General features: G+C 39.3%; 1 protein-coding gene across 3 annotated transcripts in view; it reads right to left on the reverse strand.

Moving 5' to 3' along the window:
- Positions 1 to 23,991, reverse strand: part of Afg2a (AAA ATPase AFG2A) — a 172,075-nt gene that overhangs the window by 47,674 nt on the left and 100,410 nt on the right. For 2 of the 3 annotated variants that reach the window (XM_029474938.2, XM_021157763.2), the window contains exon 15: positions 14,928 to 15,092. In XM_029474938.2, the coding sequence (XP_029330798.1) occupies positions 14,928 to 15,092 (165 nt within the window). Of the gene's footprint in view, positions 1 to 13,241; positions 13,279 to 14,927; positions 15,093 to 23,991 lie in introns of all 3 variants that reach the window. The other variant, XM_029474939.2, reaches the window with a different exon arrangement.

Raw genomic sequence — 23,991 nt, forward strand, 5'->3', positions numbered from 1 at the left:
CTTTGAAGAAAGTATTATAGAAGATTTAAGAAGATAAAAGACCCATGCTCACCCAGTGGTATTAAGAGAGTAATGGCCACCCTACTAAAAGCATTCTACAGTTCCACTACACTCCCCATCAAGATTTCAATGCAATTCGTTATAGACCTTAAGAGTCCATTCTCAACTTAATACAGAAATTAAAAACAAAACAAACAAACAAAAAATCAAAACCAAACAAAAAAAACCAAAACAACAACAACAACAAAAAAAGCCAGCCCAGGATAGCTAAAGCAATCCTGAACAATAAAGGAACTACTGGAAGTATCATCAACCCTTATTTCAAATTATATTAAAAAGCTATTATAGTAATAAAAACTGCATGTCACTGGCATAAAAATAATATGCTGATTAATGGACTCACACATCAATGAACATCTGATTTTTGATAAAGAAACCAGGCATACACTTGAAAAAGAAAACACCTCCAACAAATGGAGCTAGTTGGGGCACAGAATCTGCGGACACCCCCAAGGTCCCCAGAGGACTCCACGGGATCTCAGGACCTCTGCTGAGTGGAACACAACCTCTGCTCCAATCCAATCTCGAGGGACCTGAGACTATATTAATTAGGGAAGCAGAAAACCGGGCCTGACCAGGGTCACAAGTCCCTTCCGGTCGGCACCAGCACCGGGGCACCTTGGGCCTGGAGTCTGCAGACATCCCCAAGGTCCTCACAGGACTCTCCATGGGATCTTAGGACCTCTGGTGAGTGGAACACAACTTCTGCCAGGAGGCAGGTTCGAACTCCAGATATCTGTGCACCTTCCCTGCAAGAGGAGAGCTTGCCTGCAGAGAGTGCTCTGACCACTGAAACTCAGGAGAGAGCTAGTCTCCCAAGTCTGCTGATAGAGGCTAACAGAACATTGAGAGGAACAATCTCTAACCAGAGACAACTATAACAACTAACTCCAGAGATTACCAGATGGCAAGAGGCAAATGTAAGAATCTTACTAACAGAAACCAAGACCATTGACCATCATCAGAATGCAGCACTCCCACCCCACCCAGTAAGCTAGACAAGTATTTAAAAGCATATCTCATGATGATGGTCGAAGACATAAAGAAGGACTTTAATAACTCACTTAAAGAAATACAGGAGAACACTGCTAAACAGGTAGAAGACCTTAAAGAGGAAACACAAAAATGCCTTAAAGAATTGCAGGAAAACACGACCAAACATGTGATGGAATTGAAAAAAACAATCCAAGACCTAAAAAGGGAAGTAGACACAGTAAAGAAAACCCAAAGTGAGGCAACGCTGGAGATAGAAACCCTAGGAAAGAAATCTGGAACCATAGATGCGAACATCAGCAACAGAATACAAGAGATGGAAGAGAGAATCTCAGGTGCAGAAGATTCCATAGAGAAAATCGGCACAACAATCAAAGAAAATAACAAAATGCAAAAAGATTCGAACTCAAAACATCCAGGAAATCCAGGACACAATGAGAAGACTAAACCTATGGACAATAGGAGAAGATAAGAATGAAGATTTTCAACTTAAAGGGCCAGAAAATATCTTCAACAAAATTATAGAAGAAAACTTCCCTAACCTAAAGAAAGACATGCCCATGATAAAAGAAGTCTACAGAACTCCAAATAGACTGGACCAGAAAAGAAATTCCTCCCGACACATAATAATCAGAACAACAAATGCACTAAATAAAGATAGAAAATTAAAAGCAGTAAGGGAGAAAGGTCAAGTAACATGTAAAGGCAGGCCTACCAGAATTACACCAGACTTTTCACCAGAGACTATGAAAGCCAGAAGATCCTGGACAGATGTTATACAGACCCTAAGAGAACACAAGTGGCAGCCCAGGCTACTATACCTAGCAAAACTCTCAATTACCATAGATGGAGAAACCAAAGTATTCCACGACAAAACCACATTCACACATTATCTTTCCACGAATCCAGCCTTTCAAAGGATAATAACAGAAAAAAAAACCAATACAAGGATGGAAACCACACCCTAGAAAAAGCAAGAAAGTAATCCCTCAACAAACCAAAAAGAAGACAGCCACAAGAACAGAATGCCAACTCTAACAACATAAATTATAGGAAGGAACAATTACTTTTCCTTAATATCTCTTAATATTAATGGACTCAATTCCCCAATAAAAAGACATAGACTAACAGGCTACACAAATAGGACCCAACAGTTTGCTGCTTACAGGAAACCCATCTCAGGAAAAAAGACAGACACTACCTCAGAGTGAAAGGCTGGAAAACAACTTTCCAAGCAAATGGTCTGAAGAAACAAGCTGGAGTAGCCATTCTAATATTGAATAAAATCGAATTCCAAACCAAAGTTATCAAAAAAGACAAGGAGGAACACTTCATACACGTCAAAGGTAAAATCCTCCAAGAGGAACTCTCAATTCTGAATATCTATGCTCCAAATGCAAGGGCATCCACAATCATTAAAGAAACTTTAGTAAAGCTCAATGTACACATTGCACCTCACACAATAATAGTGGGAGAGACTTCAACACACCACTTTCATCAATGGACAGATTGTGGAAACAGAAACTAAACAGGGACACAGTGAAACTAACAGAAGTTATAAAACAAATGGACTTAACAGATACCTACAGAGCATTTTATCCTAAAACAAAAGGATATATCTTCTTCTCAGCACTTCATGGTACCTTCAACAAAATTGACCATATAATTGGTCACAAAACAGGCCTCAACAGATACAAAAATATTGAAATTGTCCCATGCATCCTATCAGACCACCATGGACTAAGGCTGATCTTCAAAAACTACATAAACAAGGGAAAGCCAACATTCACGTGGAAACTGAACAACACTCTTCTCAATGATACCTTGGTCAAGGAAGGAATAAAGAAAGAAATTACAGGCTTTTTAGAGTTTAATGAAAATGAAGCCACAATATACCCAAACTTATGGGACATAATGAAAGCATTTCTAAGAGGGAAACTCAAAGCTCTGAGTGCCTCCAAAAAGAAACTAGAGAGAGCACACACTAGCTGCTTGACAACACACCTAAAAGCTCTAGAACAAACGGAAGCAAATTCACCCAAGAGGAGTAGACTGCAGGAAATAATCAAACTCAGGGGTGAAATCAACCAAGTGGAAACAAGAAGAACTATTCAAAGAATCAACCAAACTAGGATCTGGTTCTTTGAGAAAATCAACAAAATAGATAAATCCTTAGCCAGACTCACTAGAGGGCACAGGGACAGCATCCTAATTAACAAAATCAGAAATGAAAAGGGAGACATAATAACAGATCCTGAAGAAATCCAAAACACCATCACATCCTTCTACAAAAGGCTATACCCAAGAAAACGGGAAAACCTAGATGAAAAGGACAAATTTCTAGACAGATACCAGGTACCAAAGTCAAAATAGGATCAAGTTAACGATCTAAACAGTCCCATATCCCCTAAAGAAATAGAAGCAGTCATTAATAGTCTCCCAACCAAAAAAAGCCGAGGACCAGATGGGTTTAGTGCACAGTTCTATCAGACCTTCAAAGAAGATCTAACTCCAGTTCTGCACAAACTATTCCACAAAATAGAAGTAGAAGGTACTCTACCCAACTCATTCTACGAAGCCACAATTACTCTAACACCTAAACCACAGAAAGATCCAACAAAGATAGAGAACTTCAGACCAATTTCCCTTATGAATATTGATGCAAAAATATTCAATAAAATTCTCGCTAACCGAATCCAAGAAAACATTAAAGCAATCATCCATCCTGACCAAGTAGGTTTTATTCCAGGGACGCGGGGATGGTTTGATATACGGAAATCCATCAACGTAATCCATTATATAAACAAACGCAAAGACAAAAACCACATGATCATCTCCTTAGACTCGGAGAAAGCATTTGACAAAATCCAACACCCATTCATGATAAAAGTCTTGGAAAGATTAGGAATTCAAGGCCCATACCTAAACACGATAAAAGCAATCTACAGCAAACCAGTAGCCAACATCAAAGTAAATGGTGAGAAGCTGGAAGTAATTCCACTAAAATCAGGGACTAGACAAGGCTGCCCATATTCTCCCTACCTATTCAACATTGTACTTGAAGTCTTAGCCAGAGTAATTCCACAACAAAAGGAGATCAAGGGGATATAAATTGGAAAGGAAGAAGTAAAAATATCACTTTTTGCAGATGATATGATAGTATATATAAGTGACCCTAAAAATTCCACCAGAGAACTCCTAAACCTGATAAGCAGCTTCAGTGAAGTGGCTGGATATAAAATTAGCTCAAACAAGTCAATGGCCTTTCTCTACACTAAGGATAAACAGGCTGAGAAAGAAATTAGGGAAACAACACCCTTCTCAATAGTCACAAATAATATAAAATACCTTGGCGTGACTCTAACTAAGGAAGTGAAAGAGCTGTATGATAAGAACTTCAAGTGTTTGAAGAAAGAAATTAAAGAAGATCTCAGAAGATGCATAGATCTCCCATGCTCATGGATTGGCAGGATCAACATTGTAAAAATGGCTATCTTGCCAAAAGCAATCTACAGATTCAATGCAATCCCCATCAAAATTCCAACTCAATTCTTCAATGAATTGGAAAGAGCCATCTGCAAATTCATTTGGAATAACAAAAAAACCTAGGATAGCAAAAACTCTTCTTAAGGATAAAAGAACCTCTGGAGGAATCACCATGCCTGACCTAAAGCTATACTACAGAGCAATTGTGATAAAAACTGCATGGTACTGGTATAGCGACAGACAAGTAGACCAATGGAATAGAATTGAAGACCCAGAAATGAACCCACACACCTATGGTCACTTGATCTTTGATAAGGGAGCTAAAACCATCCAGTGGAAAAAAGACAGCATTTCCAACAAATGTTGCTGGCACAACTGGCTGTTATCATGTAGAAGAATGAGAATTGATCCATTCCTATCTCCTTGTACTAAGGTCAAATCTAAGTGGATCAAGGAACTCCACATAAAGCCAGAGACAGTGAAACTCATAGAGGAGAAAGTGGGGAAAAGCCTTGAAGATATGGGTACAAGGGAAAAATTCCTAAAGAGAACAGCAATGGCTTGTGCTGTGAGATCGAGAATTGACAAATGGACCTCATAAAACTGCAAAGCTTATGTAAAGCAAAAGACACCGTCAATAAGACAAAAAGGCCACCAACAGATTGGGAAACAATCTTTACCTATCTTAAATCAGATAAGGGACTAATATCCAATATATACAAATAACTCAAGAAGGCGGACTCCGGAAAAATCAAATAACTCCATTAAAAAAATGGGGCTCAGAGCTGAACAAAGAATTCTCACCTGAGGAATATGGAATGGTTGAGAAGCACCTGAAAAAATGTTCAGCATCATTAATCATCAGGGAAATGCAAATCAAAACAACCCTGAGATTCCATCTCACACCAGTCAGAATGGCTAAGATCAAAAATTCAGGTGACAGCAGAATCTGGGGAGGATGTGGAGAAATAGGAATAGTTTTCCATTGTTGGTGGGATTGCAAGCTTGTACAACCACTCTGGAAATCAGTCTGGCGGTTCCTCAGAAAATTGGACATAGTACTCCCAGAGGATCCCGCAATACCTCTCCTGGGCATATATCTAGATGTTCCTACTAGTAAGAAAGACACATGCTCCACTATGTTCACAGCAGCCTTATTTATAATAGCCAGAAGCTGGAAAGAACCCAGATGCCCCTCAGCAGAGGAATGGATACAAAAAATGTGGTACATATACACAATGGAGTACTACTCAGCTATTAAAAAGAATGAATTTATGAAATTCCCAGGCAAATGGTTGGACCTGGAGGGCATCATCCTGAGTGAGGTAACCCAATCACAAAAGAACTCAAATGATATGTACTCACTGATAAGTGGATATTAGCCCAGAAACTGAGAATACCCAAGATACAAGATACAATTTAACCAACACATGAAACTCAAGAAGAACAAAGTCCAAACTGTGGACACTTTGCCCCTTCTTAGAATTGGGAACAAAACACCCATGGAAGGAATTACAGAGACAAAGTTTGGAGCTGAGACAAAATGATGGACCATCTAGAGACTGCCATATCTGGGGATCCATCCCATAATCAGCCTCCAAATGCTGATACCATTGCATACACTAGCAAGATTTTGCTGAAAGGACCCTGATATAGCTGTCTCTTGTGAGATGATGCCAGGGCCTAGCAAACACAGAAGTGGATGCTCACAGTCAGCTATTGGATGGATCACAGGGCTCCCAATGGAGAAGCTAGAGAAAGCACTCAAGGAGCTAAAGGGATCTGCAACCCTATAGGTGGAACAACGATAAGAACTAACCAGTACCCAGGAGCTCTTGTCTCTAGCTGCATCTGTATCAAAAGATGGCCTAGTTGGCCATCACTGGAAAGAGTGGCTCATTGGTCATGCAAACATTGTATGCTCCAGTACAGGGGAAAGTCATGGCCAAAAAGTGGGAGTGGGTGGGGTGGGGGGGTAGGGTATGGGGGACTTTTGGGATAGCATTGGAAATGTGAATGAGGAAAATACCTAATAAGAATATTAAAAAAGGAAAAAAATAGAACAAAAAAATGGAGCTAGTCAAACTGATGTCTGCATATAGAAGATAAGTAAATCAAAGATCTCATCATAAAACCAGACACACTGAACCTGATGGAAGAGAAAGTGAGGAATAACCTTGAATGCATTGGCACAGGAGACAACTTCCTGAACAAAACACCAATGGATCAGGCACTAAGGTTAACAATTACTAAATAGGACCTCATGAAACGGAAAAGCTTCTGTAACGCAAATAATACCATCAATTGAACAAGGAGGCAGCCTACAGAATGGAAAAAGATTTTTATCAATGCTACATCCAATATCCAAAATATATAAAGAACTGAAGAAATTTGATATAAAAAAAGAAACAAAAAAGTTCCCAAAATAAAACTGGCAATCCAACTTAAAAAACAAAAAACAAACAAACAAACAAAAAAACCCCTACAGACTTAAACAGATTTCTTAGTGGAGGAAACTCAAATGACTGAGAAACCTGAAAGAAGTGCTCAATATCTTTAGCCACCAGGGAAATGCAAATTAAAATTACTTTGAGATTCCATCTTATACCTGTCAGAATGGCTAAGATAAATAATAGGAGTCAAAATTCATGCTGTTGATGATGTGAAACAAGGAGAAGACTGTTCAAATGATGGTGGGAATACAAACTTGTATAGCCACCACAGAAATATATACAGTGGCTCTTCATGAAACTGGGAACTGACCTACAATGCCCAGGTGTACAGCTCTTGGGCATATACCTAAAGGATGTCTGATACTACTTCAAAGACACTTGGTCAGCTATGTTCATGGAGGCTTCATTTATAATAGGCACAGAAACACAGAAACAGCCTAGATGTCCTTCATGTGGTATATTTACACAATTTGAGTATTACTCACCTGTTAAAAAAAAAAATCATGAAATTTGCAGTTAAATGAATGCAGCTAGAAAAAAAAAATCATCCGGAGTGAGGTAACTAGGTAACTCAGAGCCAAAGAGACAAATATTGTATGTATTCATTAATAAGTGGATATTAGCTGTTAAATAAAGGGTAATCATTTTATAATCCACAGACTCAAAGAGGTTAGGTAAAGAGGAGGGCTCTAGGGGGCAAAGCATGGTCCTCCCTGGGAAGGAGAAACAGAATACATTTAAGGACAGAGTGGGGCAGGTGGGGCAGGTGGGGCTGGGAGCAGGAAGGATCAGGTGGAAGGGAGCTATAAAAGAGAGTGTGGGGAGAGATAGCTGAACTGGGGAGCATTGGGGGAATGATGTGGAACCCTAGTGCAGTGGAAACTTCCTGGAATCTATGAGGGTGACCTTAGTGAGGACTCCTAATAATCAAAGTTATAGAGTCTTGACCTGGTCATCTTTTTGTACCCAGTGGCGGGACTGGGTTGCATTCAGCTGAGTTGTTGGCTGAGAGGTAGGACTCAGGCACTATGATCTGTAGTATGCTGAGCTATTTTGGTTCCTCCAGTAATTAACCTAAAACATATACCTAACTGAAGGTGTGGAGGAATGCATACATTTACTAAAATCTAATTTATCTGTAAAGCTGTGTCTAAATATAGTTCTGTGGATCAACTGCTTAATCCTTATAAGCTAATCACCCAGAAAGATCATATGAATACCCACAGAAATAGAAAAGGTTAAAAAAAAAAAAAAACCCAACCCTAAAATTTAGGTGGAAGCAGAGAAGTCCTCAGACAGTCAATAAAACCCTGAGCAAAATGAATAATGCTGTAGGGATTTGTATGCTGGGGATTCTAGACTTCAAGACATATTATAAAGCAGCAGTAGCAGCAGCAGCAGCAGCAGTAAAGATAAAGTACTGGTACAAAAATAGACATGCAGACCACTGGAATAAAACAGAAGACCTAAACTTTAGTCCACAAAACCAAGTAATCCTACATTTGTTAGAAAGGCCTTTTTAATGTGTCTCTGTAAAAACTGTTAGTGAAATTCATTCTTGCTGGCCTACCACCTGTCAGTTTTTACTTTTAAGTTGAGAGTAAATAATAAAAATAGCAAGTATGTGAAGATTACATCTACTAAACTTGAGAATGTGAAGTAAAGAGTTGTGTTTGGAAATGAACAATCTTTCCACATCTTCATTCTAACTGAGAGCTGTGTTTCTCCAGGAAAGCTTTATTTTAGAATTTAGTGGTTTGTGTGGTGGTGGTGGTTTTGAAACATGAGTAGTTCTCAAAAAGATATTAGTAGCAGAAACCTTTCTCTAGTAAAACTGGAGGGAAGTCCACTATAGAAGAAGAGGTATTGAATAATCTGCTTTGGTTATGTGGAGCCTCTCCCAGCTGCATAAGCTCTCTTCCACCTTCAATGACCTCCAAAAGAGTACTATTCGGAGGGATAAAAATATGTCTCGGCATATATACACTCTGGCATATAACACATACAATAAAACGCAATAAATAATTTTAAAGTATTGACCAGCCTATAGCTTCATTTACTGTTTCTCAGAATTGTAACATGAGCATTTCTTAGTTCTATAAACTCATAAAAGTAAATACTGTGGTATTGCTTAACTAGTAAGCCTGATTACCTGTGCATGTGCACTACAGTTTGATTTGATCAAACTTTTATTTGTCTGGACATAATGAAATAAGTTTGCCAAGTTTCAGATAAAAGATAACCTTAATCTGAAATTAGCAATCCATTTATTGTTTATAAAAGTGACCTAGAATGAGCATTATAGCACTGTACTGAGTGTGAGAGAACCTGAATGAACAAGAAGAACAGAGGCTTCCCCAAACATGAAGGTTGTGCTCGCAAAGGTGTTACCTATGGGGTAAAAAGAACTGACATATACCAAGTGTGTGTGTGTGTGTGTGTGTGTGTGTGTGTGTGTGTGTGTGTAAGTGCTAAGTTTTATGCTTTACCAGGAAGCTGCCACCAAGCAGATAAAGGAATCCCTAATTTACATGAAGACATCTGGCCAGCCAGGTACATATGCCACCAGTCTTAACAGTAACATACATCTGATAACAATACGCAACTACATTTCCCCAAAGCCATCCAACAGGCAGACTAATATCTTAGTTCACTTCTAAGTCTGACATACTTTTTCTGCCTTATCTTCTACTCCTTGCATATAATTTTTTCTTCCATTTGTGTTCAACTTGACTGTAGGCCACACTATACTTTCATGCATCTCTGCCTTCTATCTGACAGAATCATTTGTACTTAAGGAAACCCTAGAGACTGGCGGCAGTAGGACTTAGATCAAATATATGCACTGTCCCTTTCTTTCCCAGCTTCTGAGTTCTGACTTCTCTTCTCCTGTAGCACTCACTGTACACATCACAGGATCTGTCCATATATCAATACAGAATTTAGTTTCTATATTCCTTTCTCTCTAAACTGTAAATATATTATTCACTATACTTGGGAAATGAAAGAAACGTATTAAAACCTCATAGATTCTCAACTTCAAACAGGCTGTACATTTGGAGGGGGAGATTACAAAAGGTGAAGACAATTACTGTAAAGAGAAACAAGTAAGTTCATATAGCACATCATCAAATGTTTAGAGAAGCCAAAGCATGAAGAGGTTATGAGTTCAGAAGGAACGCAAGCTCTAGATTTCTACATTGGGTTTGTTACCTTAGATAATTTGGTTGGTTTTGCTGAGCTTTGGTTCTTTAGATGTCCAACTGCTTATAAAGAGTCAGGGTACTCAGATAATGTGTAAGAAAAGACAGAATCATGAAGTGCCACTTTAACTAGTGAAGCCAATATTTTTGTTTGAAAGATGGGGTAGAATCACTTGTGAATGTTCTGGGTTACTCCAAAAGGTGTAGACCTAGCCTCTGTCCTAGAAAGTCCAGGGGAAATGAGATAGAAGCTCATATTAATGAATGAACAATGCACTAATGAGTAAACAGTCAAACACAAACAGGAGTACGGGTCCTTAGAAGAAAGGTCATTCTGGGGTATGTTGCTTTAAAGGCTCATGATACTCTGAAGACATACTACTGATGTTAGTAGGCTACGTGAGGGAAGAACACTGAAATTCTGGTGTTAGACTTTAGAGCATAGAGGCATTATAGATCTCAAATGCGAATGGAAGGCTAGATGGCTAGGCAATAGATCTTCAGAGGGCTCTTTCCAAAGAATGGGAGAAAATAAAGAGGGCTGAGGGTGTTGCAGAGATGTACTTTCATGATTCTCATTTCTTGTTTCAATCTTAGATGTGTTGTTGTTGTTAGGTAGACTGGTCAGATGGTCAGTAAACATATACCAGATTTCTCAGACATTGGTTATGAGTTAGTGTGGTAAGCAAGTGTTACCACAGGAGACTGAAAAGAGAAGTACAGATATTCTGATTGGCAGTTAGGAGTTCTTTACTCTATAGGAGAGATGTCAACAGGAACATTTAATGAGACAGACAGTAATTGAAGACTCTCCTTTTTAGTAGCTGCAACTGCTCAATCATGGTGAACAGACCTTCTTGGATTAATAAGGCCCACTGGGAGATATTTCTCCCTCATGTCAAGCATGTATGGAGACTTCAATAACTTTTATTAGACCCAGGTGGACTTAAACTACAAAACAAAATTTTAGATAAGACATAATTTAAGTATTATGAATAATATTTGAAATAAATAAATGAAACAAGGATGAACAGCCTAAGTTAATATGAAGTTAAAGTTTAAACAACTTTATAAAGTGAATAATACAAATAATTGTTTTGTTTTCAGAAAACTTTTCCTAGTTATTTTGCCAATACAAAATATATTACTGCTTAGTAGTACCACTGACATTTTAGTGGTCAATACAGATACCAAACTGTGAAACAGGAGAACAAAGGGAAGAATCCTTTAGTGAGTGCCAGGCTTGCTTCTTGGTGCTCTTATGTTTTTTATCCCATTTAACCAGCAAAACAATTTCAACCACATAAAAAAAAATTATATATGAGGGAACAAGGAGTTAATAACATTTTGAAGCCAGTGTTTTATTAAAGGCCAACTTATAGGCAACATCTACACTTTCACAAGCCATATTGCCACTTTTATCTCTGAGGGAAGCTGAATCTGTAATGCTTAATGGACACTGACTGTCTACAGTATTCAGAAATGAATTGCTGATACCTGACTCTCAAATACAGATGCTCCTTGACTCATAATAATGTCACATCTGATAAGGTTCGAAAAAAATCCCCTTTCCCCCAAGTTCAACTAAGCTGTAGACTGTAACAGCTGGGCACTCCATGGACCACCAAACCCAAGAGAGGGTAACTAGCTTAGTGCTAGCTTCAGCATGGGAAAGATCAAGTCAAGCTCAGTGTGATGACTCACATGTACAATTCAAGCATGGGGAAGCAGAGGCAGAGGCAGAATTATTATGGCCTAGAGCTAGCCTGGGCTATATAATGAATTTCATCCAGGCTAGGCTAACCAGAGCTATATAGAAAGATCCTGTCTCAAAAGACAAAAACATAAATAAATGAGTAAATAATTAAAACTCAAGATTTGAAGCATGGTTTGTGGCTTCTACCAAATACTTAGCATTTTTCACCATCAATCAAGCTAAAAAACCTTAACGTGGGGAACCATTTTTACAGATGACCCTTACTGAGATAACCACTGGAAAGAAGATTGAAATCTAAACGTAAATAAAAATTCAACCCAAATGCCACATAGCCAGTAGCTTCTGGCCTATGCTAGTAGTTTCTCCAAAACAGAGGAAATCATTTCCTATCACCAACAGCAAAGAGGCCAGCTATAGTATACATTTAGAGATAAAAGTTTTCCAAAAGTAACCAGAATGACAACAAAACAACTTTAAACAAAATCAAAGCAAAAGAAAACAGGTGGCAAAAAACAAAAACAACCCCCCTGCCCCCCACAATCCCAAAACGACTCATTTCCTTCCAAGCTGAATTTCCATCTCTTTATGGCAGGCAGCACTGCCCCATTAGCCAGAAGGCAACCAGAAGCAAACACACCCTTCCAGAGAAACCCAGCTGCTGGAGATGGAAGCCAAGACAGCTGATCACTCCCTCATATCCTTTTGCTATCCCACTTCTATTAGGTACCTATTACATCAAACTCTCAGAGACAGACAGCAGAACAGTGGTCCTCAGGAACACGGGAAGAGAATGCAGCCCAGTGGTTCTCAACCTTCCTAATGCTGCGACCCTTTAATACTGTCCCTCATGCTGTGCTGACCCCAACCATAAAGTCATTTTCATTGCTACTTCATAACTTTATCTTTGCTTCTTTTATTATGAATCATAATGTAATTAACTGTGTTCTCTGATGGTCTTAGGTGACTCCAGTGAAAGGCTCATTCAGCCCCCGCAAAGGGTTACAACCTAGAGGTTGAGATCCACTGTGCTGGTACTTCCTGGGGCTTACAATAGGCTTTACTTTGTATGTCCTCTCCACGAGGGAAAATGGAATGTCTCAGAAGAGTTCTAAATTCTGCTTCAAGACAAGGCTTTTATACAATGACACTGGCTGGCTAAAATGAAAACACTTGTTTGAAAGTAACCTCAACCAATCACAGTCATTAAAAGTAAGAGAATCATCTCTCCCTCAACCACAGTTATATTGCTTTAATTAGAAACAAAAAGAAGAAATGTGACTGAGATTATCATCTTACATTCATTTTACTATTAAAAAAAAAAAATCAAACCTAATTTTGGCCTTCAAACTGTAGCACTGTTGTCACTCTGATGAAGACAGACAAAAAGAGAGAGAGAAAGAGAAAGATGAGATCTTACATTTTTGTCTAAAGTTAAATTTTGAGTGTTAAATTTCCTGTTTATCAGTTTTAACATTTAAAAACTTCTTTTAAATATGTCTTTGAACTGCTTAACTTTTTAAACCAACCAACCAACCAACCAACCAACCAACCAACCATCCATCCCTTCCATCCTATCCCATCCATCCATACATACATACATTCATCTACCCTACCTTCCCATCCCACAAATACCTGATTCTGGGAGAAGCCCATCTCCTCCGAATCAGACACCTCAGAGCTAACAGGATACAGCCTGAGAAGTTCCTACTCCTCAGAAGTTATTAACCATACATACACTAAATGAGGTCAGAGTGGTTTCCTCAAAGCCTGATCATTTGGGGCTTAATATAACTTAAGAAGCACAGAATTTACAACAATTTTTCTGTGGCAATTTGTAGATTATGGAAATCTACATTGGATATTAAAACTGATTATAAAAATATTTCCATTTTGGATAGAATAAGACATGTACTACATGAGAACGTGCTAGATGGTATAACTGCTGGCACCAAATGAGTTTTTTCTTTCTGGCCAGATTAAAATTCACCAACTTTAATTCCTGTTTTGTACTGAATTATGACTATCATGAGTTAGTTCAACATAAAAGGCAGGCAGGCTAACATCCTGCTAACTACTCTTCCATTTTGTTCAGATGAGGGAATTAAAGTTTCTTCTCCTTGTTCTTATAATTTGACATGTTATATACATGTTTTTGTAAGAAATATATATGAGTCTGGGGATGTGGTTCAGTGATAAAGCATGAATGAGGACCTGGGTTCAATTCCCAGTCCTGGGGGTTGTGGTAGTCCATGTAGAAAAGTTATTTAATTACTTCATCAAACTTTATTTTGTAACAAAAATTGACTAAGAGGGAGGTTTTCTAAGAAAAGAGAAAACGTTCATCTTCCATACATAAGAGCCATCTTAGGGCTTTCAGAGGCTAAGATTCCTTTTTACGGTTAAGAGCAGAGAGTCCCTTTTACTTTTTCTTTGAGATAATCTTTGTGATCAAAAGTAGATCAAACAATTAAAATTACACAATCACTTTGCAAAGTTGTTTATGACATTTTAATATCACCTCCACAAGAAAATAGGAGAAACGTCTATTCTACTCTACTAATTGGTAGTTTAACAAAAAAGGAACAGAACTTCAGTAAAGTATGCTAGCTGACTAGCTAGAAACAGGAGTCAGGAAGTCTAAAAGAGTCAGCTTCTTCTAGTCCAGTGATCCTCTCACTGTGCTATATGGTATACTAAAGACTAGCTTGAAAAATCATTAGAACAAGGTAAAAAATGAGATTCAACAGAGGTCAAGTAAAGTGTAATGTGATTTAGTAATTGTTTATTTGAAGATTTGTTGGTTCACAGTAAATTAACACAGGGGTTAGCAAGCAGCATCTTTTGCTTAATGACCATGAACCACACTGCTTCCCTTCCACCCCAATTTTTTCTTTTTGGGAAGTATGGGTGGTATGGCATGTAGGTATGTGTTTGGGGGTTGAACCCAGGGCCCTTTGCATGCTGAACATGTGTTCTACCTTTGAGACACATCTGTATTTTGGGGAATTATCTTACCTCTGCTCCTGAGTAGGTGTCAGTTTGGAGGACAAGTTCATCCAGGTCAACCTCGTTACTGATCGGCATTGAGTGGAACTGCAGGTTCAGTATTTCCCTTCTTGTTGCTGCATCCGGTAAGGGCACATAAATGATCCTGTCAATTCTTCCAGGCCTCATCAAAGCCTACAGAGATAGAATAGCAAGACTTACCTATGCTCAGAACCGACACTCCATATCAAAGGCAGTCAGGAAAAGAGAACACCTACTTTTTTCACAGTGTGTGTATCTGCACAACTATCATCTTTAACTAGCAAATAATACAAGTACTAGAGGCCCCACAATCTATTTCAGAATATAAACAGAGTCTAGTTGATTTCTGAAGATAGGAAAACAATAGTTCTGGCAAACTTCCTGAACAACTGCCAAGGTAAATAGAAAACGGTTAACATTTAGAGAAATGCGCATATGACATGTACTTACTATATGAAAAAAAAAATTTTTTTTTTTTTTTGGTTTTTCGAGACAGGGTTTCTCTTTATAGCTCTGGCTGTCCTGGAGCTCACTTTGTAGACCAGGCTGGCCTCGAACTCAGAAATCCGCCTGCCTCTGCCTCCCGAGTGCTGGGATTAACGGCGTGCACCACCACGCCCGGCTTAAATTAAAAAAAAAAAAGCTTCCTTCAATTAACTCACAAAATATAGAATAAGCAGCCTTATTTATAATAGCCAGAAGCTGGAAAGAACCCAGATGCCCCTCAACAGAGGAATGGATACAGAAAATGTGGTACATTTACACAATGGAGTACTACTCAGCTATTAAAAAGAATGAATTTATGAAATTCCTAGGCAAATGGTTGGACCTGGAGGGCATCATCCTGAATGAGGTAACCCAATCACAAAGGAACTCACACAATATGTACTCACTGATAAGTGGATATTAGCCCAGAAACTTAGGATACCCAAGATATAAGATACAATTTGCTAAACGCATGAAACTCAAGAAGAACGAAGACCAAAGTGTGGACACTTTGCCCCTTCTTAGAATTGGGAACAAAACACCCATGGAAGGAGTTAGAGAGACAAAGTTTGGAGCTGTGATGAAAGGATGGACCATCTAGAGAATGCCATATCGGGGGATCCATCCCATAATCAGATTCCAAACGCTGACACCATTGCATACACTAGCAAGATTTTGCTGAAAGGACCCTGATATAGCTGTCTCTTGTGAGACCATGCTGGGGCCTAGCAAACACAGAAGTGGATGCTCACAGTCAGCTATTGGATGGACCACAGGGCCCCCAATGGAGGAGCTAGAGAAAGTACCCAAGGAGCTAAAGGGATCTGCAACCCTATAGGTGGAACAACAATATGAACTAACCAGTACCCCCCTGGAGCTCGTGTCTCTAGCTGCATATGAATCAGAAAATGGCCTATTCGGCCATCAGTGGAAAGAGAGGCCCATTAGTCATGCAAACTTTATATGCCTCAGTACAGGGGAAAGACAGAGCCAAGAAGTGGGAGTGGGTGGGTGGGGGAGTGGGTGGGGGAGCGTGTGGGGGACTTTTGGGATAGTATTGGAAATGTATATGAAATAAATACCCCCCCCAAAAAGTTTTATTTTTAATTGTCTATCTATCAGTCAGTCGGTCTGTCTGTCTGTCTCTGTGTGGGTATGAACATGTGCGTGTAGTTGCCCAAGGAGGTTAGAAGAGGGAATTAGATCCCTTGGAGCTGGAGTTACAGGTAAAAACTTAAGAAAGCTAAGCAAAGTCAAACGAAGTGAAGCAAACCAAAGCAAGTCAATGCCCAAATACTGACTTGGACTGGACCCTGTTTAGTTGTTGGAAAAAGAGCCTATTAAGTTTTTTTTTTTTTTCTCAAAAACTAATAAACTTCTTAGAAGTTTAAAATTTCCTTTCTAATGCTTAAAAGAACAATACAGCAAAGAATACAGAGCATAAACATTGCTTACTTGCTGGATCGACCAACATACACCTGTGCTCTGTTCAGCGCAGGCTGAGTGCATGTCAAACCATCTAGGCCTGTAGCCAGAGAGGCCTTTTCTGGTCTGATCTTGTCAGTCAAAGTCATGCTTTAAAAGAGCAGGAAAGAGCCTTCCTTCCTTCAGAACTCTGAATGAATTAACACACCTAAAGTATTGTTCTGGGATATGAGAGTAGATATATCCAGAGTGATGAGTACTCGGTGAAGTGAGCATGGCCAAGTCTTTTTCTAATATTGAACCCTTCTAGCTTAAAGTCACTTTGGATACTGTAGCATGTTCATCCAAACAGTACTAAAATCAATCACAGGACAGGCTGCCTTTTTTTCCCTTTCTTTTTCCATTTTGCATGTACATGTATGTGTGCATGCATAGTTGTACAGACCACATCTGTATGTGGGTGTAAATGGAAGCCCAGGTTAATATCAGGAACCACCTTGACTGCTCTGACATCTTAATCATTGAGGGATGACAGTCATCCTCAAATACTCAGAGATGCAAAGTTTTCACTTTTGTAAACAGTTTAAGGGAGTCACTGAATTCTGCTTTTGTGTCCAAATAAGGAATTGCAGCATCACTACATAATTTTTTGTATGTGTGTGTATGAATATACGATTGCAGGTATGTTTTTTTGTAGTACTGGGACAGAACTCAAGGCCTTGTGCATATTAAGCAAGTGTTTTCTACCAGAGCCAGATGAACTTAAAAAGACCCCATTTCTAAGGGTCTACATGCCATCCTCCATAGCAAACATTATATGATCACCTAAGCGAACATGCTCTTTATAAAACTAATACTTTTTCTATGACTTGTACATAATGAATTCAAAGCATTGCAAATTTCTTGTGAAGCCTAATGGCAGTTACAAGTTCCATTCTGTTTCATAAGTCCTAAAATTTAACACTTAGACTTTATCAAACATTCAAATTTAATCAGTATGGAAAATACTCATGTAGTTCAAAGTATTAAAACAGACACTCTAAAACTAAGAATGGTGTGATTACATGGGTAATCCCAGGAGACCATGTCAAGAAGATTGCTGTGAATTTATGTTAGGAAGGGCTACATATGGAGACCATTGTCTAGAAAAACTAAACTAAGCCAAACCAAACCAAACCAATCCAAAGAAAGGATAGAATCAGGACCCACTAGCTTGGGTCATTGGATGTGAAAAGGGGCCTGTGAAAACAGGGTGTGCACTCCTCTAGGACAGAAGAACAGTCAGGCCTTCATCTCTCAATCAAAAAAGAACAAGGAGGCACCCACCATTCATGGAGAAAACCTCTAGAACAGGGTAACATTTAACAGGTCTGGTTAGTTTCAAAGAACCGTTAGCTTTATCCTACCCACTTCTCTTTTCCCCTAATTCTAACATAGTAGTACATGTGGTTAACACTACTACCAAATCTCTACCAACATCATAGCTACTTGGTCTTTTTCATTGTATCTGTGTGTTTAATTATGGTCTTTCCCAACAGACTGCAGACTGAAAGGAATGGCAGAAACCACTTCACTCATCTGTTCAACCATGGCATTCATGAGCCACTTAATAAATATTCACTCGGTTGAACAAGCCAATAAAGCCACTTGGAGCCAAAAAAGCCTTCCTGGATGCTTTTCCCTGCAGTCTTGCCCCTCCTCAACTTTCTCCCCCACCCCCCCTCCAAGTGATCATTTTCATTGAAAACATAATTTCTTTTTTTCTAATCAAGTCTTAATCTGCAGCTCCTTTCCTTTTCTCCTACTAAAGTTCCCACTTCATCTAAGTACCAAGTTTACAAATTCACCATGGGGCTTTCTACCTCCCTGTTCTCATAAACATTTTTCTCAACTCAAGATAACTTCCTCCTCCACCCATGTGTTAGGCAAGCACAATCTCTTGTTTGAAGCTTAATTTCAAGTATTCTCCTTTGTTAAAAAAATTCTTTGAATCTTCTGAGTATATATCTGGATTTTAAACTTATACTTTGGGGAGAACAAAAGATCCACCTAACTGAATTAACATTCTAGTTGAATCATTTAACAGCCATATGTTCAGAAAAACTTCTTTATAATTCACTTACAACCTTAGGATGAGAAATTCTCAAGAGTCTATAATCTAACTTTAGAGTGTGCGCGCACGCTTTTTTGTTTTTTGGTTTTTTTTTAGATGAGTGTACTGGCTAGTTTTATATGTCAACTTGACACAGGCTAGGGTTATCACAGAGAAAGGAGCTTCAGTTGGGGAAGTACCTCCATGAGATCCAGCTGTGGGGCATTTTCTCAATTAGTGGTCAAGGGGAAAGGCCCCTTGTGGGTGGGACCACCTCTGGGCTGGTAATCTTGGATTATATAAGAGAGCAGGCTGAGCAAGCCAGGGGAGGCAAGACAGTAAAGAACATCCCTCCATGGCCTCTGCATCAGCTCCTGCTTTCTGACCTGCTTGAGTTCCAGTCCTGACTTCCTTGGTAATGAACAGCAGTATCGAAATGTAAGCCGAATAAACCTTTATCTCCCCAACTTGCTTGTTGATCATGTTTGTGCAGGAAAAGAAACCCTGACTAAGACAAAGAGTATATTTGAAAGTAATAGAAAATATAATCTATGAGAAGGAGGTTTCTTATTTCTTATAACTCAAGGAACCATCCATATAATTTTGTCTTTACTAAAAGTCAAAAATTAAGTCTATGACAGCTCAACAGGAAAAAATGCTTTTTGTAAAGCCAGAGGAATGGAGGACCCCCAAGTCCTACACAGTAGAAGGAGAGAACTGGTTCTTTTTTTTTTTTTTTAAGATTTATTTATTTATTTAATATATATGAGTACACTGTAGCTGTACAGATGGTTGTGAGCCATATGTGGTTGCTGGGAACTGAACTCAGGACCTCTGCTTGCGCCAGCCTGAAGATTTATTATTATATGTAAGTACATTGTCGCTGTCTTCAGCCACACCAGAAGAGGGCGTCTGATCTCATGGATGGCTGTGAGCCACCATGTGGTTGCTGGGATTTGAACTCAGGACCTTCGGAAGAGCTATCAATGCTCTTAACCTCTGAGCCATCTCTCCAGCCTGAGAGAACTGATTCTTATAAGTGGTTCTCTACATGTGTTTGCCCACATTAACACACACACACACACACACACACACACACACACACACACACACACAATTACTTATCTATTGCTGTGATATAATACCATGACCAAAGCAACTTACAAAAGAAAGCAATTTATTTGAGGCTTACAGTTTCAGAAAGCTAAGAGTTCATGACCATCATGGCAATAGGCATGGTACTGGAACAGTATGAATATGGATACAAGAGCTCACATCTTGAGACACAACCACATGGCTGAGACACTGGGAATGGCTGGAGTTCTTCTGAAATCTCAAAGTATACCCTCAGTGACACACAACTCCTCCAATAAGGCCACCGTTACTAACCTTTCACAAACTTTTCTACCAATTGATAAACATGTACTCAAACACATGAGCCTATGGGGGTCATCCTCAATTAGATCCCCACCACTGGCATTACCCCACATAAATAAATGTACAAAAATCATTCTTGGTATAGTAGGTAATTAACATTAAAATCGCACTACTAGAACTGGGTCCAAAAAATAAGAACTTCTAAGTTAATATTTATTTATTTAAAATAGTCTGGAAACAAACAAATGGTCAATTAGATTTAAAATATCCACAAATATTTCCTAATGCCAAGGAGTTAGGCCTTGAATCACAAAGTGAAGTTCATCACGTTGAGAAGGTGAGGTGTTGCTAAGACCGTGTACAGTAGCAAGCAGCCCATTCAGAGAGGCATTCCATATGACAATAGTTGGAGCAGGGACAGACCACTCCCAAGGTACTACTTTATTCAGCTTCAGGAAGACTAAGACAGCCAAGAAAAGTGATTTCATCTAGTTTTTTCTATCTATGACAAATGATGAATACATGTGGGAAAGAAACACCAGTGAAGGACACTCAGGAACATGAAGATATGGAGGCAGGTGGGGAAAAATCCATAGGCATGACATTGCACATGTCAGGATATCTCACAATTCATAGAACATTGTGAAAGGTTTTTAATGCTGTGAGAAGTTTGATCTCTAGATCAGGATAAGAATGAAGCACAACTTAAAACAAGGAGACTAACACAGGTTCTGGGCAAAGGTCTTAACTCATTACCAAACACTTCCTTCTGACATTGCCTCTCCACTGTGCAGGAGATAAAGACAAACAAACCTTCCTTTAAATGGGTTCATAATTCTGCAAAGACAACAATGCTTACCAATCAGAACCTGAACCCTTACTAGTCACTTCATTTTCAATTGCTAGTGAAGCTTCCTTCTAATGAGCTCTTAAATTCAATTTGTGATCCAACACTTTGGCAATAGCTCTGTCCAGCCTGAAGTTTCTCAAAGCAGATCAATCCCATTGACACCAATGAGTATCTACAATGTGCCAGGAACAGCATTAGGAACTAAGGTTACAATATTCTTTGAAAAACAATTCTTAAAAAAAATTTCTGTGCCAACATATAAGCATGTATTTGTATTAAAACAAATCAATCAATCAATATGAAAGATTCTGTCTAATGCTGGGCTTGCTCAGGTCTGCACAACCCTATAGTACTGTGCAAGAAAAGACTTGATGCTTGTGAGAGCAGGTGTTCAGAAGGAATGCAGCTCAGAGCACTGCAGCCTTAAGGGTGAAAGCGAACAAGAACAACTCAGCCTCCTACCTTCCTTTACTAGTCTGACATGTCTTCACCAACATCTAAAGGGCAGGTCCTTTCATAAAGCCAAGCTGCCATTTACCTACAACTATTTTAATTCTCCCCATTATAACGTGGAAATCTGCTTTTTCAAAAGCCACAGAAGGAAGAACAACAATGCAACTAATCTTTCAAGTGTTCCTATAAAATCCACTTTGTAAAAAGTACTCCCAGAAGGCAGAAAGAAGGAGGAAAATTCTTGATATATTTATATGTTTTATGACATTCCAAATCAATATACCCACAGGCTGTTAATGGGAGAAGTGGATGGTGATAGTGATCAGGAACTCCTGTTCTCAGCTTAGCTCTCTACCCCAACCTCCCACCCCTGGTTTCTTAGAACTCCCTGAAGACAGGACAATCCTCCAGAGGAGTCTGTGCTGGAGCAATACTGTCTATACTCCATGAGCTGTTGAGCTGTACTCCAGACATATCCCAGTTCCTTTCCCCAAACCACTGATGTAGACAAGAAATTCATTTTCTGAATCTCTTCTACACACTGGCCACATTTCTGTTTACAGGTTACAGACGAGTATTTGTTCATGTTCTAAGCACACCCCCACACACCCTTCCACAGACACTGGAGAACACTTAGTAAAATGTTTGTTTCAATTTTAAAAGCTGGATGAGATTGCATGCATTTGCAATCCCAGTGTTCCTACAGGATCTCTGTATTTCTGGGTCCATATATACACATGACTGAAGATCAGTACTGAGTGATGTCCTTTACTACAGCCATCCCATCCACATTGCTTTCTGAGGCAGTCTCTTGATGGTTTGGAGTTTTCAAATTCAGCTATATTGGCTGGCCACTGAGCCAAGAGTTCCTACTTTGTCTCTGCTGAGATCAAAAGCAAATACCACCATGTTCAGCATTGTTACTGGTTCTGGGTATCAAATTTATGTCCCATGTACTTGTGTGGTAAGCACTTTACTGGCTGAAGCTATCTTTTTCTGGCTACCAAATTTTGATCTATCTGAATTTTAGGAGTTACCTTTTTAAATAAAAATTTTATGTTTGCACCGAACTTTTATTACATTAGTATACATAATTTGAGGTCTTTTTCTTAGTTTTACTCAGAAAATATAAATGTGTCCTCATATTAACATATTGTGCATAACATAGAAGTAAACATTAAAAGGGGCGCTGACTTAACTGATCACAAACCTAAGTTTCTCCATTTTCCTTTACCCAACTGTGTGGGCATTCAGGGCTCAGTTCCCAGGTGGAGCATAGACCAGAGCAAATGGCTCCACATCTGTGTTTAGGAGAGTCACCCCGACTCACTAATCTATTATGTTCCTACACTACGGTTAAGAGGGAGGAGGCTATGTTGGGTTATGATGATGGAGAGCAGGAATAGTATCTGTGTGTGAAAATCTCCTGATTGCTGATACTATCCTAAACTTTCACAAGGAATAACTACTTAGTCCAGCTAATAGCCCCAAGAATGGGGCATGGTTATTACCCCTACTTTACAAAGTACCTAACTTGCCTAAAGTGATATTCTAAAGTGGCGAAATCAGGACTGGAGTGTGTCTGTCTTGCTCTAGAGTCCATATTTCACTACTGCATTACAATACAAATGAGTGAAGGCTCAAAGCCAGAGGAAAAGAGTATCCCTACACAAGCTGAGTGAGATCTTTAACTCAAAGGAAAGTGCCTTTCCGCCACACTTGATTTAAGGAGTGGAGTAGGCCAAGCATGAAGCAGTAATTACAATAATGGCATCAAGCCTTTACTGCATATTCCAACTGTGTTAAGTTCTTTCCTTTGGTGTTTATACAATCTTCTTTGTAACACTCAGAAGTAGTTTATAGGAAAAGAAATGAGAGCCTGAAGAGGTTAAATGTCAACAGTCAGAAGAATATGAACAAGAAACTGAATACACTTTGATTCCCTGCCCTCAAACCCTTGATTTCAAAACTGTATCTTAACATTCCTTACTGCTAACACCTTAGACTAGGTGTAAATTAAGATATAAGATCTTCATAAAAAGGGGTGGTGGTGGTAAGGACTCCTTCACCCCTCGCCACTTGCAGCAGGTGGGAGAGCTGGCCCCCAAGTCATGAGAACAGGAGAGCTGGCTCTACCCCTCACCAGCTGCAGCACTCAGGAGACTGGGGCCTGCACCTTATCTGGACAACAAGGTAGAGTTCCCCCTGGCGGCATGGATGAGGATGAGTTGGCCCCATCCCTAGCTGGCTGTGGCACTGGGCGAGCTGAGGGGTTAGGAGCGGGTGGGGGACAGTGCTGCAGAGCTCCCCCTGGTGGTGAAGGTTCAGGAGAGCTGGCAGGCTGACCAACTCAGCAGAGATACAGGGTT

This window comes from Mus caroli, unplaced genomic scaffold (assembly GCF_978045245.1).
Source record: "Mus caroli unplaced genomic scaffold, Mus_caroli_1 scaffold_3, whole genome shotgun sequence".
In the NCBI taxonomy this organism is placed as follows: Eukaryota; Metazoa; Chordata; class Mammalia; order Rodentia; family Muridae; genus Mus; species Mus caroli.